Source organism: Notothenia rossii, assembly GCF_949606895.1.
Source record: "Notothenia rossii genome assembly, chromosome: 2".
Lineage (NCBI taxonomy): Eukaryota > Metazoa > Chordata > Actinopteri > Perciformes > Nototheniidae > Notothenia > Notothenia rossii.
Window position 1 is genome coordinate 74,947,366 of NC_136904.1, and position 21,097 is coordinate 74,968,462.

The 21,097-nt window shown below is 40.2% G+C and overlaps 1 protein-coding gene across 2 annotated transcripts in view; it reads right to left on the reverse strand.

The window, feature by feature from the left end:
- The window catches only part of LOC307029403 (ephrin type-A receptor 6-like), a 328,394-nt gene that overhangs the window by 149,704 nt on the left and 157,593 nt on the right, over nt 1–21,097 (reverse strand). For both annotated transcript variants that reach the window (XM_079665352.1, XM_079665351.1), the window contains exon 2: nt 15,778–15,842. Coding sequence is in view for 1 of the 2 variants with exons in the window: in XM_079665351.1 (XP_079521477.1) it covers nt 15,778–15,842 (65 nt within the window). In the remaining variant the exon portion in view is untranslated. The remainder of the gene's footprint in view (nt 1–15,777; nt 15,843–21,097) is intronic.

Consider the following 21,097-nt stretch of genomic DNA (forward strand, 5'->3'; position numbering starts at 1 on the left):
GAGGTAGCAGGGTGTAACCATAGACAGTCTAGATAAGACCAGGTCACCCAAGTAGAGGAAAGTATGCTGCACTGACACACACTAATAGAGACTACCCAGAACATGGATTCAGTGACGACTTGTCTTTGTCTTGTACTCCAAACCAGCACAGTTGGCTCAAATCACAAATGGTACAATGCTTTATATTTTACTAAATGAGGTTTCTCTGACATTCTCAGCTCTGCAGTTAGAATTAAAAGCTAATATTTTTCAGATTTCACTACAAACTCAAAAGCAGGGGTGTGAAGCTGACCATTGAGCGGCCCGACCAAAGGCAGAGGCAGAACGTCCAAATTCAACCCGGTGTGGGCATTTATTACTCCTTGTGGTACATGACACAGCCTCAATATTACTGTCTCATGTGAACACAGTCACCAGCAACAAGGATCTCCCACACACACACTAAGAGGAAAACAGAACCTAAATACACACAGGATTAATCAAACCAACAAGACACAGGTGAGGAGGGAGGAGAAAACACAGGGCACCAGGTCAACACAATCACCAGCAACAGACAAGGCGGCCGGGGGAACACTTTCAAAATAAAACAGGAAACACAGATAGACAAACTAAAACATAGACAGATCGTGACAAATAGATGCATACATTACATATATTCACATGCTTCCTGTGCAATGTTTTAGCGTGGAACAAATTAATATACTTCGCCAATAATTAAGCTATATAATCCGTAACGGAGAACGAGATCTATGGCCCCAGAGATCACCTCCGTTACAAGGGGTCTAACTGGTATCAACTTTACCCAACACTGGAATTAATGATAAAGACAACGCTGGCATTTAAAACTGTAGAAAAGGTCATCCCTATCCCATTTTTTCTTTCTCCTGGTTCCAATTCCCTTGTTTCAAAATTGTCATTATTGGTTTGGACCACAAGAAATCTGTATTGCGAAAACAATATTGTATTGAGGTACAGTGATGTTATGCTGCCATTCAGTATTGATTCAGCCATCTAAAAGGATTCAACATCATAGCATCAATTTACAGTAAAGGTTATGTTGCTTATTACATGTATGATCTTTTCTCTTTTTGCTAAATCTTGATAAGGCAATCAGTTTAGATGATGCCGCTCGGTCGGTCTCTGCAGCATCTTGTAATATTTCAAATAAACGGCACAACACTGGGACCAACCAAGCTTTGTCTCAGCAGCTATTTGATATCCTACAAAAATCTCTTGAATTAATCTCCAAGTGCACCTAAAGGCAGCAGTATTATGGGGAGACAAGCTATGATTAAACAGAAACATAAAATACCTGCACTCTTGTGAGTAACATAATGACTACCACTTTCATTTCTGATGTTTATTTTCATTAATTATTCCGTCCTCCCTCAGCAGACATACAGGATGAAACACACCTGTTTTCAAACACGCCTATTTTCACAGTCTGCTGCTCTCAGTTAAGAAGAGGCTGAGAGAGAGGAAGAGACGCAGGGGTGAGAGAGGGGAAGGAAAAGCTTGAAACGGGAGAAAGATATCAAGAGGATGGGGGAAAGGGATAGATGAACGGCAACGGAGGCAAAGACAGTAAGACAAAGACAAGAGGAAATGAAAAAGATTAATCCTGAGCTGTGTGAAACCGTGTATAAGGAAGCTACTCAACGGAGGATTCAATTGATGCTTTAGGATAAAAATGTAAGGTGAGGGTAATAATTTGGATTACTGTAGGCTTAAATTGGTGGGATTCAGTTTACAAACAGTGATTAATAATTACTTACATTTATTATAGCGCTTTTCCAGATGCTCAAAGCGCTTCACTGTAGCCACATTGTTCTTCCAAAGAAAGGTCCAAAATATAAAATGAAAACTTAACTTCTCTTTTTGAACGATGTATAATTCAATCTACAGCAATACATTATCCTGAAAATTGAACTTTTTTTGCCGTGGAAATGATGACTGTCCGTATCAGAAAGAAAGTGCATTTGTTTGCTTACAGTGCAGACACTACAATAAATTGGATGGCCTCCACATAATCATCTGTAATCTATAATCATCTATTAATCTATGTTCCATTAAGGTTCAACAGCACCATATACTGCAGCCTCAGAACTGACCATACAGTTAAATCAAGACCTCTATAAAAGCGTGTAAACAAAGACTGAACATTATAATGATCATTAAGGTATGAATGATTAGAATCAGTACATTAGTTTAAGCTATGGTTTCACCTAATACATTGGCAAGTTATGCCTCGTAAATGTGTTTCAGGTAAAAACTTTACATGAACTGAACCCAAATTATAAAAACTGTTTTTTTTTCATATAAAAGATTATCCTTAGTTTCCATTAGAAGGCTGCAGTTTTCTGAATATTGTTTTAGGTTTGCTTTCTGGGTTTAAAGTGTGTTACTGTCTTTCCACCCATGGCTTCCTGTCGGTCCGCTTGTGTCTGGTAACTGTAGGAGACATCTTCCCTCAGAGAAGCCATCTGACTCCAGTCTGTAATGCTTAAACAAGCCTGACTGGAAATGAGTGCAGACAGAACGGGATTGTCTGGCCTGCTCGATCAATTAGGACAGAGGGAGCAGCAAAGAGATAGGCAGAGAAAGTGTGTGGTGAGGCACAGCTTTCAGCATCCGCCAATTTTGTATAAAATGTTAAGTGCATTTTAGAGAGCTTGCCAGACAAAACATTCATCTCCGCTGAAACAAAATCCCTCTACAAGGACCCATCTTCTAACCCCTAACGCCCCCACATAATGTCCCATGTTGGATCCAAATTCAAGACTGAATTTAGACTTGAGAGCTGAGAAGAAAAGAAGAAATGTCTCCCTCCCATTCGTCTGGCTTTGCTTGAAAAGAAAGACAACACGGATAAGCTTTGAGGCTTCAGGGGATGACTCGCCAAGTGACCCTGTCGTCTGTCTAACTCTAAGAAGGTGAAGAATACAAATGAGAAGCATCAACATGCAGAAAATTGTAACTTTGAATGAAATGTATACAAATATGTTTCACATAAAAAACAGCAATACTACACTGAAGTATAAACATGCTATAAAGCACAGAGCTATAGATGGATTACTGAACAGGCTTACGGCACAGTCATTTTCAGGGATTTACCAACAAAATGTCATTCATAGAGACACTTACCAACCAGAAAAGTGACAAAAAACAACTACAAAGATGCATAACACAAGTAGAAAGCTATAAATTATTATAAAAGAGACAGAATTAACAGAAAAAGACACAAAACAACTACAATGAGCAGCCAATATTAACATACTTTAAAGCAGGTGTCATGCTTTTTTGTAGGAGAGGTGGTGGGCCTTTTGAATGTCTGGCTAACAATATATTTGCCGGTGATCTGTCTTCACTACCTCCCCAGATGGGAGTGGGTTTGGAAGCCTTGGAGACATACAATATGATATTAGATGCAGGGACTTGTTAGGATTTAGTGAGTTGAAAGGTAGAAGGGAGGGAGAAAGAAGGCAGCTTTTTCCTGCAGTGCTGTGATCAATCTTCTACCGCAGCATTTGGTTTCAACATGAAGCAGAATTCTGATCCATCCATACCCTCCACTGGTTTGAATTGGGATTGAGGGGGTTTGGTGGGCGAGGGGTGATTTATAGTCAGATTGAATGAGCTGAAATTAAAGATTGTGTTTTACCCTACAGCAGTTTTACAGAAACATGTAAACTACTCAGCTACCTAGAGACATAAGCCCTAATATCATTTGAATCTGCAGACCATGGAAACAAACACATTTCTCCCTGTTCATGGGACTACATTAGACACAACATATTTGTTGATGCAAATTATTTGAACCCACTTTAACCATTGGTCTTTTTGAAAATGGCAAGAAGCAATTTCAATTTTCAGCAGGACAGGGTATGTGACCTTCCCCAGCCAAATACATAAGTATGGATGGTTGTCACTGTGTGAACTCCTGCTTAGAAGCAACAATACATCTCTAAAGAGGTGGGAGAGATGGTGAGTGACTGAAGGGTGGGAGATGTCACGCACTTGGGGCAGATTATCAGTTTGTATCACTGAGACCAATTGATACATGAGGTTGTTGTCTCTGTGTGTGATTAGAGGTAGTTAGCGGTAAATATAGGGTAAGCCAGAGATTTTCCTGGGTCAAAAAAGGGATTTTTCTTTAAGATAAAACACAATTGGTTCAATGTTTAAACAGTATCACTGACGTAGGCTTCTGATTAGTCACAGCTAATGATCGGGGGCTTGTTCACATAGTGAAAGCTGTGAAATAGTGGTTGATGGAATATATTAAAATACATATTGTGTTAACTTAAATGAAATCTATCTGTGTTCTGTATGCAAAAGAGCTACACAGCTTTTAATAACTTTATATTTTTACGTTTTTGTGACACGAGGCAAGAGTGAAGCCAGGAAAACCCCACAATGCATAGCTCTGTGGGGTTAAAGCAGTGATGAAGGGGTGCCCTGATGTTGGTTGAGGTTAAGGCCACAATCGTAAATCGTAACATCCCTGGTTTGGGTCAAGCAAGGTCCTTTGTGGATTTTTCATTACCTATCCCCCCTTCTCGTCTCCTGTCTCTGCTGTCTTCTACTTCACTACTTCTACTTCACACTCATATGCATTTAATGGCATGATGGAGATTTACAAATATGTTTAGTTGGTGCAACAGTGACATTTTCTTTAAACATCAACAAACTTAATTTCAATATGTAAGGAATATGATAATTTTTCAAATGTCTACAGTAATGCCTTTGTGAAAGTATTGTGATTTCAGACAGTTGTGTCTTATTATTCATACATTCTTTCAAAACCTTACACTCTTCTTTTGTATTTGAAGCCTTTAATGCGTTAAATGTCATTGGCTTTGGTGTTCCGCAGAATTGCTTGCATTTTTTACGTGAAAAAAGGGAGACTTAAATTATATGTGTTTAACATTTAAAATGCCCTAATTAACAGTGCTTTCTTGCATTTTCCACTCTCATGCGTCTCTTCATTTAATCCATTTAACACATATACAATCTGAACTTTGCCTTAAATAATATCTGTTCGGATCATATTCTTTGCCATGGTAAGTGTTTGAATGGATTTCTTTAATATCCCTTTCAGCAGCTCAATGATGTATCCATGTCCAAACAAAACAACAAGTGAAGATTAATTTTGATCTAGTTTGACCCAAAAATAATAGACAATAAACCATATGTATTACAGACTGGGAGTTATCTCTCTCTCTGTGTGTGTGTGTGTGTGTGTGTGTGTGTGTGTGTGTGTGTGTGTGTGTGTGTGTGTGTGTGTGTGTGTGTGTGTGTGTGTGTGTGTGTGTGTGTGTGTGTGTGTGTGTGTGTGTGTGTGTGTGTGTGTGTGTGTGTGTGTGTGTGTGTGTGTGTGTGTGTGTGTGTGTGTGTGTGTGTGTGTGTGTGCATCTTCCCTTGGTTTTCTATCAGACCACAGAGAGTGTGACAAATGGAGGTGTCAGAGCTTGATGGAGCACTGCGATTGCTCTGCTAGGCACAAAGCTATTACAAGACTATATAGACAGCCCCAAAGAAAAATCCTGTTTCAATCAACCACACATAATCTGGGAGACAAAGAAAGATGTTCAACTGTTGATAGAAAGAGTCAGGCTCTTGTCCTGAAGGAAGATCCTTTACTAGCATAAAATGTAAATCTGTAAGTATCTCAAAAAGGTAAAGTCAGATTTGTGTATTATTTCTGTCACTCACTGTCACAGCAGAAAGACACCTGAGAATTATCCCAGACATGCACAAGTAATACCAAGTAATACTTAAGAGAATTTGCAAATCATTGGACAATACATATACTCTTTGCAAGTCCTTCTTTTGGTACATTTTCTGCAGATCTTAATGTAAACCAGGTTTTACAAGATAGATATTATGGAAGAATGCTAGCAATACACTTTGCTTTTGTTATCTTTAGAAACAAATCAATTACTTATATTTGCCATCCTACATCCATACAGAATGCCTTATTCAGATCTTTTCCAAGAATTGTATTAACACTATTTTGTATTTTAACCACATAAAACCATTTAGACATGTTTTTATCACCAAAACTAAAATAAGTACATTTCTCAAGGTTCTCAAAGGAAAGTTACAGTGCAGATTTCTGGCATTTCAAATATAAAATAAATGACAGAGCCTTCTCATTGCACACTGGAATAATTTTTCCTCTGACATCTCAAATTATATATTATTCAATTAAAAAGCCACTTGTCATTTAGCAGGACTATGTACATAGAGCTTTCCAAGGCTTAAAAGGCTTTAAAATATTTTTGACACAAAAGGCTTTAAATATAGCTAATTCAATTATTGTAATGTGAGCTGAGGTTCAGGTTTGGAATACAGTAGACATGCGCCGGTGCCACTGTAATATATGTATCTGATGCAAGTCAAGTGAGACAGACAGCAGTAAACAGCCTAGTAGAGACAAAGCAGCGTGACCTTGGACAGGTGTCCTCTAACTGGGCCACCACACTGCTCTTTGAAGTGTATGTGCGCAAGAGAACGTGTACAATAGCATGTGTATCCACACAACCGTGCCTTTGTGTGTGCATGAACAGATAGAGTGAAAGAAACACATCTTCTGCACTTAAACGTGTAGAGAAAGAAAGATAAATAAGTGAAAAAAAATCCATTTGTAGGAACTTCTTCCTGGAAATGCTCGTGTTCATAAGCACGCTGTTCTGAGTGTTATCCCAGAGGAGCATATCCAAACTCTTCCTGCCCGACTCACTGCATTACCAAAACATCTCTTGGTTTTACATTTCTTTTCACCAAACCAGATTTCCTGCTCTCTGAAACCATTTATAATTGCATTGTTTACCAAATCGCTTATTCGATTAGTTCACTGTTTAATGATAGAAAATGCTAGAGAAGGATTATATAAAAGAAGTCAGACGTTTTATTCAGGAGTTCTCATTTTAACAATATAGCACCAATTGATCATGGAACGGGGGGTTACGTATTGCATGCGCTGCATACACCTTAGCTGTGGAATGAGCCAGCCCCCTGTCCACCAGTATCTGTAAGTAGGATAGAATAGAGCCCAACGTACACGATAACGGCTCGAGACTCCTTTCACCATTGCTGGAATCCCGCCCACTTTGGCCTGTAACAGGCTGTGGTGGATTCTGTTCTTGCTGCCTGGATTGTCTGAATAACGTTGTCAGACAGCCCCACCTGTCCCTCTCGGGAGCCAAGCCTGGAGAGGTTGGCCCAGAGTGGGTAACACCCCTATTGCACCTGCTTCCTGAGACAGCGCCCCCCAGACCTGAGGAATCGTCCAGGGCTGGCTCACCATCATCTGTGTCACCTCCGCGTACCACGGCGCCAAGCTGCAGCAGTGGAAAGGCGTAACGCAGCTTTCTTGGCCATGGCTCGTGTGCAAATGCGTCCACCCCCAAAGGCGGATTGTCCCACCGGGCCAGGGAGAACCACAGGGCACAGTGGCTGTTGCGCCGATTGGCGAACAGGTTCACCTCTGCTCTCCCGAACTGAGTCCAGACCTGCTTCACCACCTCCGGGTGAAGCCTCCACTCGTCTGGCAGGGGCCCGCCTCTCGACCTGAGGTCGGCCCCCCAGTTCTCCCGTCCCGGGATGTGCAGGGCTCTTAGAGACAACGCCTTCTGTGAAGCCTCCTGGTCCTGTGCCTCATCCAGCAAGACATAATGCGGCTGGAAGTGTTCCAGGCGATGTTGGCGTCTGAGCCGCGGGAGCGCACGACAGGCACTGCAGGACGGAGAATGTTTGCTGCCCTCCACAGCATGGTCAGGCCCCAAGCACTTGAAGCACAAGCGTGGGGATCAGCGCCCGCGAATAAGCCCGGGCATGTAGGGCAAGGCCTATGTTCAAGGAGTGGTGAGTCCATATTCTTTCACTTTCTTTTATCTATCTTCTTACGTTTAGCTTCAGTTGTTGCTGCTCACTGAAGAGAAAAAGGATGACGTTCGGGAGGCGTACCCACCTTATATACTGTGGGCCTGCGCGAGCGCTTTCAGGTAGGCTCGCACTGATTGGCCGGCTACGTTTATGCAACTCAGTAGGTGAATGCACGCACAGCATGACAGAGAGTAGTACCCACAGAGTCCAGCAGAGGGTGGAGCCTGTGTGATATATAACTAGAGAAAAGACTGTAATGAACTATTTATTTAAGCAGTCGATACAATTTGCCAAGATTCAACAATGTCAGCCTTGTGAGCTACTTATCTCTGTCTGTATATATGTATGAAGGTCTGTCTTAATGGCTGCCCGACTGTCTGAATATATAACTTCTGATTATCTGCCTTTACTGTGCTATGTCATGATTGACTGCTTAAATACTAGTACAACTGTGTAACTGCATGTCTAACTACCCATCAAAAATAAATGGACTCTCGGCTTTAACCTCTCCCTGTCCCGCCGTCTGTTTTTCTCTCTGCCTCTCTATGTTTCCCTCTGTCAGACTCCTTTTGGCCATGCATTTAGAGCAGGAGTCTTCTGCCAGCATTTACCGGCTCATCTTAAACCAAAGAAAATGCACACCCACCAAGTTTTCCCTCCCAGTGAATTTATGTCAATATGCAGCAGAGGGAGGACGAGGGGAGGTGGGGAGGGGATAAGAGTGATCAAACTAGGAAGGGTGGAGGGAATCAGGAGGCAATAGTACGATAAAGGGTTGACAGACAAAGATGATTTAAGAGAAAGAGAGAAAAAAGGATTTGCATCACCTCTTGGTAAGCAAAATAACACTAACACTTACGTATTCATCTTTGCTCAGGGCTAAACAGGATAAGCACTGGAATTATAATTCACAGTGAGAAATAAATAGATGCTCATCTGATCATATCTTTCATGAGATAATTGCTGCAAGAACTAGAAGCCCTGACATTAAAGCTTAAAAAATGTATACAATATGTAAAAATGGGATATTTAGAATACGAAATTGGCTGATCACTTCACTAGAAAATATCCCATCTCTGTTGGTCTTGGTTGAATGTAAAACTCAAAGAATGGTTATACAGAGTGATGCTTCTCTCTTTAATAAATACTTATTGGCTGACACCAACTTGCAATGAGCAAACTGACTACCTTGGCCGTTACTTACAGCGATAATGCAAATTAAATACAGCCGATATGATCTGCCAGCGGCTCTATTTGTCATTTCCGTCAGAGAAAGCCAGCATCAGCAATAAAAGATAACTTGTGAATTGTATTCAGGTACGCAACAATGGTCAACAGACAGTTTAAAATGTATTCTACAGTTTTAACTTAAGCGAACATAAGACCAAAGACACAGATTCTTTGTATAAAATTCCCCATTTTGTGTTCCTGTGAGAACATTGAGGCCGAGCAGAGAAACATTTCCTGGTAGTTGCATGTGTGAACAATAACCCACACATACTCTGATGAAGATACCCAATTAAGCTGTCTAACTCAGACTGCTGAAGATCAAATGTGCTTCTGAATACTTGTTTTTAAACATGAAGACTGTAAATGTTGTATCCCCCTCTTTTTAGCATAGTTACCATTTTTTAACAGTTTTGTATTAGGCATAGTTTCTAGAGTAAGCAAACTTTTTTACAAGCAGTATATTCATGTATAATGATATATTATTAATTTATCAGATGAAGATTATTTATCAAGAGTAAACTTTGGACATATTTGTATTGGAAAAATAATGTTCTCAAGATGTCTAGAGCCTCTTAAGAAACAGGTCCGTCTAAACTCTGCCTGTCGACAGGAACCACACATCGCTTTTCTTCTGCTGCTTCCTGTATTCATGTATTCAGTGCCTGGCTGCATTCAGCAAAGCGCTAATAACTTCCTCACTCTTCCCTTCCTCTATTCTCCTTCCCATTTGCATCCATCCAGTGTCTTACCCCCCCTCTTCTACTCCCTTTCTCTAGCTCACTCTCACTGTATTCCTCACACGGTGTGGGTAAGCCCAAAAAGCTGTCAGAATCTGTTCTGTTGTCAGCGAGATGCCGAGTGGGAGCGCATTAGATATTGGCCTTGGTGTGTCCCTGACAAGAAACAAGCCAATTAAGGAATCCCCTGGCACTGTTTAAGCCCGGTTATGGCAGAGGTCCCTGAGACGAACACTGGTGTGCTAAATCATCATACCTTTTTTATATCAGAGCCTCCGTGGGGAGAAGTGGAGTGATTCAGGATTATTCCCTTTTTTTTTTTTCTTCTATCTCGTAGCGCTGCCGGCCATCACTCAGCAGCACGCCTTAGAGAAGTTTATCTGAGCTATGAAGGACACTGACATACAGATTTCCCTCCTCCTCTCTGTTGTGCGGTGCTCACTCTCAAGGCTAATAGTGTTAGGGCTGGAGGAAGTGCTTAGAGATAACCCTAAGGTCGGGTAGTTGCAAACAATTACTGTGGTTAAATATTGCAATAAAAAAGATTAAGGATTAGTATTGGGGTAAAGGCTTGAGAGAGCGTGCCTTCACGAGTGTGTAAGTACTTGTATGTGTGTTAAGTGTGTGAGTCATCTTATTCAATGTTGCTCTTTATATCCAATGACTCCTTGACATGGCCTTCTATCTTCCTCTGCGTCACTTTCTCTGCGCATGCCCCCAAACTCAGAGCCTGAATCTGACGGCAATCCCCTGAAAATGTTCCCAATATCTGACAGACTGATTGCTTTAGAGGACTTCAAGTCAACGGGCTGCAGTCTTAGCTTACTCTTGTTGTATTGAAAGAATGATAAAAAAGCGAAGTATTATCAGGGTGTGTCATCAGACAATGACACAATGGGAGGCTCAAACTATTTGGCATTGATAACTGACAAAGATAATTTGCTTTTACAGGCCGTCAATCCCAAGTCCATTGGTTTTTACCGTTACAGCTTTCTACTCTAACAATGGGGATTACATTGTATGTAACATACAACATTAGAGCTAGCTGTTACAATTAGAAACCTTTTAAATCACTTTCAACCTGATATACTTACCACTTCAAGTAGGATTATATAGCCTTTACCACTTTAGTTACAAAAAACAAACAATTAACGTTCTTTGTTTTTAATGGAATCAATCACCTCTTACTGTTTAATTTTGCTTACAATTACCGACAGGTTTCTATCTTAATGTAATACCTGCTTTATGGGCAACCATACATCAACAAGATCATCTCATGAGGGTAAGACACTCAGAGGACCTTCAAAGGAAATGGGCAGATCATCCAAGTTTAGCAAAGAGGCCTGCATATCAGCAGCGACTGATGTAGAGGACAAATGTATAAATGCACTTAAAATGACCTTTTAATAACGAAGAAAAACTACAAAACACACAGACACATACACACAGACTGAAACACACACAGACAGAAACATACACACAAATGTCTCGCTCTGAGCTGAGCACTAGTGAGGCATCAGGGTTGCACAGCCTAATATTTGACTGAGCTGTGTTCGGGCAGCCAGCGCTGCGCTGCTCCTTACATAACGCTGTGTTTATACGCCCCCGGTGGACCTGACTTATCGGCTGCTTGGGATCTCTGAAATTGATCAAAAATAGAATTATTCCCTCTGTATGATGAACAAAGATCAGTCTTTGTCGTCCAACTGGCCTATGCTCGGTTGGCATTATGATGTCAATGAGTGAAAACAAAAAAGGCAACATTAGGCATGTGTAATCCCTTAAAGCTGTTTCATGTAATTTAATAAATAAAGTGCTCCTCTCTATTCTCCGCTCCCCCCAATGACAGGAAAATGACTCATGCATATTTCAGCAGTTTGTCTGCCTGTTCTGAGTGGAGCTTATTGTGGCTGCTTTCAGACGCCAAATGAACCCTCTTCTCCTTCTCCTCTCTCCTGTCTCTCTGTCCTTCACCACTCCGATGCCCGGTTCTTAATCACAATTCAGCATTTCAGGAGGAAAAGCATTAGAGTAGTAGAGACACACATCTTTGCCTCATGAAAACAACATCAACATCAGTATCAGCTTGCCTTTGGCATTCTCAAGTACAATTATTAACTTCTTTTTGAGGAAAAGTTTTGCTGAGTCAAAGTCCTTGAAAGACACGGTATGGATCAATTGCTGTTCAATATGCACAAATCTAATGAGTAAAACCTTTGAGGGTAAATGTGTTTTTCTAACTCTAAGGATATTCCCACATTCAGTAAAGTCATTAACAAACATAACAACAGTCCTCCTTGTTCCCCTTGTGGGCCAATTGAAACAGGTCTATTTACTTTCCGAGCACAGCAGGTATAACATAATCAAAGGGCACCTTGCACTGAGGGCTGGACGTATATCGTGTTTACAGTGTGTAAACATTTGTTTGCAGCTTTCCAGTGAGCAGACATGTCTGTGATGTGGACCTACATGCAAATGCATTCTAGTGGTTGGGGAGAACAAGCACAATTAAGTAATTGATTGAAGTTTCTCATGCTCTGTTTACACGAGAACGCAAACGGTTGTATCCGCTACTTTTCTCTTTCGTATAGCCCGTTCGTTCACACGAGGCCGTAACGGAAAGGCGGAAACGGACCCCGCAAACGATAACGGGTCCCAAGGTGGATAGATCTGCAAACGGTATCCGTGTGTACGCCCTATACGATCATTTCCTGATAACGATGAAGCCATAGCCCCGCCTCTCCCCACCTCTGCTGCTCACTGCTGTAGCTGCTGTCAGTAGCTACTGCTACTGACCATGCTACAGATGTTAGTGCAACATCTACAGCTCCTCTACCACAACCATCAGCAACAAGTGGACATGGAGAATTACATGAACTACATGTTTCTAAATCCACTGCAGGGCATAAACAGAAGGGCAACCATGGCAACCATGCTCGGGGGTCTTCTTCGCTGCGCCACTTACAGGCCCGGCATATGTACTACAGCGTGTCCAGCGGTCTCGTGTGAATGGAATACTTTTTTGATATCGTATTCGGTTCCTTTGCATTTCGTTTGCGTGTAAATAGGCTCTCAGCCTTTTCCTGTAATTCTTACTAATGACAACTATTCCCAGTTTATGAGCCCATAGCTAGAAAATCAAAGTCCTGCACTAAGAATGAACTTGTTCACTACCTGAAACATCTACATCTTACCTTTATTTTTATTTATTTTTATTTAATAGTTTATTTGAACCGGGACAATGCACATTAATGAACATTTTAAACAGAATAATGCTTTGAAATGTAAATGAGCCGGATTTTAGCTTTGAGCTAATTTCCATCCGTAGTCCCGTCACATACAACATTTATGAACCTATAACTTTTACAATCTCCACAATGTCTTTCAAAAACCGAAAAGATGAGCATAAGTAGGAAAAGACAAGCACAGATTTTGCATATATATGTGTCTAGTATGTGGAATTTGCAAGGCTAGAAAGTGTCTTAAGCTTTTTCTTACAAGATCCAGTTTCTGCAGCAGAATTTCAATCATTTGTTTCATAAATGAAATCCAAAATGTTCATTCCACTGAAATTAAAGCACCACAATATTGTTATGATAAAAATAAATATAGTGTTTTGTTGTCTGTACATTTATGGGTACAAGGCTTCTGTAGCTAATTGCTCATTTGGGCTGCACACATTGTACTGCAAGTCTTAACAATAGATTTTACATTTTGGAAATATGGCTGGTGCTCTTTCCCATAATTTCCCGCAGTAAATGCACAGCTAGAGTATAGGGCTTCTTTGCCTTACTCAAGGACACTTCAACATTGTTGTTATTGGGTATATGCAGAACCCCATAGTGTCCTATGATGAGAAGCTGGCAGACCACCACTGTGTACTTCTGGTTAACCTTCCTCTTCAACAAAACCACTCGCCTTCCTCTCTTTACAAGCACTGTTTAATGGCATTTGATTAAAAAATCAGCCATAAATATACACCCCAATTTCCACTTCACCTTCAAATTCATATCATACGACAGCTATATTCCTGGCAAACTCATCATCACGTAATCATGCTGGAAAAGTTACTACATATTACATTATTTAAAGATGTGCATTGGGCAGGACTGACGGACAGCAGTTTATATCCGGAACTAGAAGCAGTGTGTGACTCCGATAGGCAGCTACACGTCGTGCTGCTGTATCGGCCTGATACCGGGCTGTGTCTAATATGGTGGGGATTGACTTCCTCTTGCTAGCTTCCTGGTAGTAAAGGGATTTTAACTATTTTACCTCCCCAGATATTCACACCTTCCCTCAGGCCCTCTGCCCTCCAAGCCTTAAATATTAATGGTAAAATCGGAGGATAGTGGAAGAGTGAGGATGGTGGAGGGCTGACAGCTTAATCATGGTAGAGGCAGCCTCCCTCTCTACTCTCCCTTAACGCTGTAGGCGGCTGTCGCCACGACCTACATGATGTAATCACCTTCATAACCCTGATATAGGCCACCAAGGGCCTGGCAGGGAGATATAGAGGGACAGAAAAGAGCTGGGGGGACCTTTCGGATCTACCAGCAGAGGATCCTTTTAAGTCAAAACTCAGAGAGGGAGTGGAGTCGTAAGGATAGTGAAGGACACTATAGCGCTGCAAAAAACATGAAAAGGCTAAAAAAGTTGTTCTTACTGCCTGATCTCTCAAATACAACCTCAGCAAAAGTAAGAAATATTGCCAGATCTTCAGTGTTGCTACTTTCCCCTATTCAGTCTGCCTGTAGTCACCTCACCACATTTGTTTCTCTTTTGACAGGTATTGCATTTTTATATGGGTGATATAAATCGTGGAGATTCTGTGAATACCTACCGACCACATCTCAGCCCCATTTTGTAAACCTAAAGACGGATAAAATGTATCATACAAATAAGACATTTGGGAGATTCTACACCCTCGAATGCACTGCAAGCATGGCTGTATTGGCAGCAATCAACTATATCACTTAAAATAAATTGAATAAAAGCATCTCTATTACATCATGAAACATTCACAACTGAAGAGATATGATCTACATTTTAGGGCACAACTTCATTAAATAAATCACTTGTCATTTTCAGAGCCACTGCATAAATGAAGGTTTAGGGAGGCATTTTGTTGAACATTAACCATGGTTTGGTCACCTTTTTTATACTGAGAACATAAGAAGGAAAACTAGGACCGAGTTGTCAGAGGATAGCCTATGCCACCATTCTGTAATACGTTTTCATCTCCCTCAAATATCCTGACAGCTCAGAGAGGGATGGGTGTTGATGCAGCATGAAGTTTTTGATTTGAGGATGTTACAGTTTGTTGTCGGAACAACTACAGTTCATTATCATGATACCTTCAGTTTGGCACCCGCTGCAATTTCCAAAGTTTAGATTTTCAGCTAGACAAGTTACTGAGGGGAGCCGTAGGCACTTTCTGCGAGAACAAAATGGGATTACCCTTTTGTGAAGTTGACGGACCACAAGACTGCATTTGGTACAAGACATGTATTCATTGTTTCTCCAGTATCTGAGAGGCAAACACATTTAAACTAAAGAATTGAACACTAGGTTTTTGCAGTAGGCAGTGGAAGTTAGCTTTGTGAGCATTGGTTGGTCCTTTAGTGAACATTTAAAGAGTCAGTCAAATATTTCACTGGACCTAAAAAGGGACACAAATAATTGATGGGGGAAGTTTGAACAGCATAAGGGAAGCTTCCTTAGAGACCATGGCTCATTATCTGTCACTATTTCCCAAGTGGACTGAAGGGTCTGAATAAAACCAGTGATGTGAATACGAAACAGGTCACTGCTACCCATTTGGACCTATTCAAATCAATATAATTGATTTAATTGATTCAGAAATAGTCATGTGTTTTCAACAAGGTCCAATAAGTAGTGCAAGAGATGGCCTCCTTACCCCGTTGATAGGATACGTCTTCCATCCCAGCTCTCCAAGAACAGACGTCGTATCCAGCAGCACAACTGAAATGGAAAAAGAAGTGAGAGGAAAATGCAACCATTAGCAATCTGTCAACACACAAAAAGTCCTATTTTGGAACTGGAAATTGAAATATCAGTCATAAACATGTTCATTTAAACTATTTGTATATTAACAGAAATGAGTTTCTAGGATGAATATTTATGAGCGTGGTGGCGTGTGCTGTGGGAGCAACATTTTTGCTACTTGCAACATGATTTGGGGACTGATGGATTACAGTGAGATTGCTGTCAACAGTCCATTCCCTCCCCTGATATCACTTTCTCCCATCCTCAGCCTTGCTTCAATCTCACTGACAACATGCTCTTCTTCTGCCTAAAGCTGTTCGAGATATACATTATAAGCGGGGATAGGTCTCTGCTCAACTCAAGGAAACTTACTGCAACTTATATATCCTACTATCCTGCCTGGTACGGTTCTTAGGTATGCTTATTAGAGCTTCATATTATAGTTTTCCATAGTAAAATAGACAGGGATATTAATCTTGGTGCAGAATAATAAACAATTTCAGTTCACTATAACTTTACAGGTATTGTAAAAAATGTCCCCCTCTAAAATAAGAATAATGCTAGCCTTTTTCATCATTTTTTTGTCTAGCTCTCAAGGACTGTAGGTTTAATAATTCAGGAGGACTGCATCTCTCCCAGTACAAGTTATTTACAGTGTAAAGGAGCAGACATGGTTAACTGAATAACACCACTAATAAAAAATAAAATAAAAAGTAGCAACAACATCTGACCTCTTTACTGTTGTGTTTTATACAAAAATAAGATCCTTGAATGTAATATTGAGCCAGTCCAGTCATCTGTTCTGTGTGGATGACATAGGTATAAAATAAATGTGAGTGATATCTGGCAGAGAAACGACACTCGACTCAAGAGGCTTGTTAAAATACTCACATGCTGTGAGTCATAAAAGACCATTCGCCAAAAATCTCATCTTTAAACTTGTCCTTGAGCAGCCATTGACTTAGATGTTAAATGTCAAGATGTGGATCCCACAAGCTTTATACTGACACTGATTTCTGACTATCATTGGTATTCTTCTACTTGAAACGACAGTTTTAAGTATCAGTCAATCATTAATGTCCACTTAGAGCTCTTTAAGTGGTCCTTGGGGGCCTCGTTATTCCAACACACATGTCTATCAGGGACAGTATCTCCATTGAAATCATTGCTCACCAATATCTCGTTACTTGAACTGAACGTACAACAGAGAACAATGCTCTAAAAGATATATGGATTTGTGAATTCCAATGTCAATGCTACAGGAAAGTGATGTTTATATCTGTGAATGTAATCTAACAAGCTCAAGGCAAGCATAAAGGATGGAGCATTTCTGAATGTGTCTGTTCCCAGTTAGCCAGTACACCCCTGATGGAGCGTGGTTGACAGAGATTTCATTTTGTGTGCATTTATGCGTCTGTCATTCCCAACTAAATGCTTCTCCACTCCCCCTCAGCTCCCATAAGATGCAACGCAGTGACAAAATGTAGCATGTTCTGAATTGGATGAATCAGGTGCATCACAAAATCCAAGAGTTAAGAAAAATATCCAGTTGTCAAAAACTGCGACAAATGAAGAATACAAATCTCCTAACTGATCATTTTCTGAACTGCAAATGCTATGTATCGAATGCCCTTGAAGAGCATTTGTAAACATTCATATTGGGCTCATGAAGCTTCTCTTTGATGATTATAGTTAAATGTCACACGTTAGATAATGAGTTGCTGCTCTCCTTATTATAATACCAATGATGTCTTTCACATTTGGACACTATTGCCAGACATGGAATGCCAAAAAGGGGAAATGTGGAAATTCACTATCATTTTTAAATCCATAAATGTAATTTACATTTCATTTGTTTTAATGTTTGGCCACCGGGGCCAGTAGAAGAAGCTGTGAAAAATAAAATACCAGCTTTTAAGTTAATGTGGCAAACTGTTGCCTATTTACATACAAAGTACAGCAAATATAAGGCAGCATTTGTATTTATTTTGGAGCAGTGCTTCTGGCCACTCACCTTGTCCAGTATTACCGGTAACTCTTTTTATAGCTCTTACATTGGTCTCACCTAACTGAGGGAGATATCTAGTTCTTTAGCTGTTAAATGCTCCTTGTCCCGTTTGCCAAATGGTGTTGCAGCTGGTAATCTAAATTGAGTTCATTAGAGTATTTGTTGTGCTACAAAACGGCTGCCTGCGGCATAGGTTGATTAGAGTAAAGTAAAAACAAAGTTTAGTTGCCAAAAACCAAAACAATTAGTAAAAAAGGCCAACATGCTCTGCATAAGTAAAGGGATAGTCATCTGGATGCTCATCACTTTGAGAGACATATTTTCCATCGTACATTTAGTCAATTGTTAATATTAAATAATTTTGCAGCCTTAACTAGATGTTTGAATCTCAAAAGATATATGTGGTATATGCCTCTCTAAATGTGCGTAACATTTGGATACGCGGATACATATATGTGCACGTGTGTTTGTGTATGTATATATGAAGATTGTTAAGAGTAACATTTGATGTGAAATCCTTATTTTACTACTTAGGCACACATTCTAATTCTGGTCTCATTACCTTACCAACCAAAAATCCATTGACATATGCAGGGAGATGCAAAAGCAATGAGCTGCTGAGGTCATGTTAATGGAGTGGGAACTTGAGAGTGCCAGAGAAAATATTCGGTGACCAAATGGCTATGTGTGCTTCCTGAAACCTGGGTTATAGGTTTAGGGTTTTTAAGGAGAGAGAAATGTTTCTCCCTGAGATTTCAAGGCGGCATGAAAGAAATTTCATCTGTAAAAATCCATGACTCACAGCTGGGGATTGGTAAAATGTGAGTCCCTGAGCATAAGGGAAGACACAAGAAGAAACACATACTGTGCAGCAGGAGTAAAGGAGAAAAGAGAGATAAGATAAGATAATGTCTTAAAGTATTAGACAGTTTACTTGGCAAATATGCATTATTATCAATACAACATTTTTGTTAATGAATGATGAATGTTATTAAATGATATGTGTTGGCTGTAAATGTATCCTTTTTCAGATTGCAATTACCTGTGAACCCCAAACGGTTACTTTATTTGCTTCAAAAACCCCATTAGTCTAAACCAGTGGTTCTCAACCTTTTTACACCAAGTACCACCTGAGAAAATAGTTGGCTCTCCAAGTACCACCATATGACCAATGTTAAAATACAGTCCATGCAGGACTCGGAGGCAAATGTATTTTTTTTTTATTTATCTCTCTCTCTCTCTCTCTCTCTCTCTCTCTCTCTCTCTCTCTCTCTCTCTCTCTCTCTCTCTAAGTGAGAATATAAAGAACAAAATAATAACTTATTCTCACACAACAAATGTCAACTGTACACACATGTCATTTCCTGGACCTATACCAAAGTGTGAATGTAGGCCTCCTGCAAGAACCTACATCGTAACAGAAAATGTCCTATTGGGAATTCAGTTCCAATAATAATGAAGCCTCCAGGAGCAGATCAGCCTAAGGGCTAATAGCTCATCTTCAGTCTGCTGATGTTTGCTATTGCCATTTCTGTGGTGGCAAAGTAAAAAAGAAAAGAGATAAGAAAAAAGACAACAATTAAGGACAAGTGTGTGCTTTTTCAGCGTTTGACCTCGGTCACAGCCTTCTCTCACTTATTTGAGCAAATGCCTTCTTCCTGAGTCACTTCTGTCCTCCATCACAGCGGCTGTGCATATCACTTTTGCGTTGCTTGCGGAGCCTGCGCTTGTGCTCAGTTGATGACTGTCCTCCTCCTCATTCACTTGTTCACTTTCGCTGGTAATATTCTCAAACTGATGGCACTTGTCCCTATAGCCTGTTTTAAATTGAAGTTGTCTGAGGTCCTTACCATCAGCTGCTCTTGCAGTAATAAGTAGTGTACCTTAATGTCCCAAATGTGCACAATGTAGTGACTGCTTTTCGTCTTTTTGTTTACTTACCGGTAGTTCTGTTTCCTGTATTTTATATGTCTGTGTTATGTGTAAAGGTTAAAGGTGGGGTAGGTACGTTTGAGAAACCGGCTCGAGATACACTTTTGTTATATTCCATGGAATGCTCTTAACATCCCGATAGCAATGAATAGCTGAAGTGCTTTGACAAAAAATCCTTTAAAAAATGTCATCTGTGGAAGGCTCTGTAAGGAAGTGGCATATTTTTTCCGGTTGTGTATTTTCAAATTCTAGGTCACTCGAGCTGGTTTCTCCAAAATTACCTACCCCACCTTTGAATAAAAAAATAAAAAATAAAAAAATTAATCAATCTTTTTTTTAATTTTATTTTTTTATATGTCAGATTCCTCCAAGTACCACTAGCGGGAGCTGGCATACCACCAGTGGTACGCGTACCACAGGTTGAGAACCACTGGTCTAAACAACATAAAATATTAAACTAAATGTACTACTCTTCACAAAGCACCTAATAAAACCTGTTGTGTTATATCAATCTGAGCCTAATTGGAGAAAATTGACATTGATCTGTATAAAAATGTAGCATATTTCTCTATTGATTGACCATTCTGTCCAACACAGCGAAGGAAGGCGTCATGTGGATCCTTTCATACTTCTCTTCTAATTCTGTCCCCACTGCTATGCAAGCCTAATATTTCCTCCATGTTGGATCAGTTCCAGTGTCTTTTTCTGCCAACCAGTCAGCTCTGTGCCATGTCAGTGTCCGTGCCAGGCCGCAGGACTTGCTGGCAATGCCATGGTGTTAATGGACACCATTAGACTACTGTGGGCAGTTATGCAACACAGTGCCTGGAGGATGGCCTAATTACTGAGAATTGGCCTGGTTGCTCACTTCAGCGAGCAGTTTCACACTTCACTTCACCATAAATAAAGAACAGATTATGTACATTAGGAGGCAGTGTGAAAGTTATCCAGCAGAGAACATTGCACTTTAAGGTTTATAAGATTCTAGAAAAAAAAAGGCCTGGTGAAGAAGTTGTATTCTTTTGAAACAGCCATCACAAAACGTGTACAATGTATGTACAATGCTGTATACTGAAATGTGAACGTACAGGTATTCAGAATAAAACTTCTTGTTGTACTGATATAACAGGAGTTACATTCTAACCTTACAACTCATTATTAAATTTAAAAACATTACAGCTACAAGCTTCAACAATTCAGAATGTAGTTACAAGTATGAACAAGAGAGCAAATAATTATAGTATGTTATGGTTACAAGGAGATTGACAACGCCAATAAGTATGACGGAAAT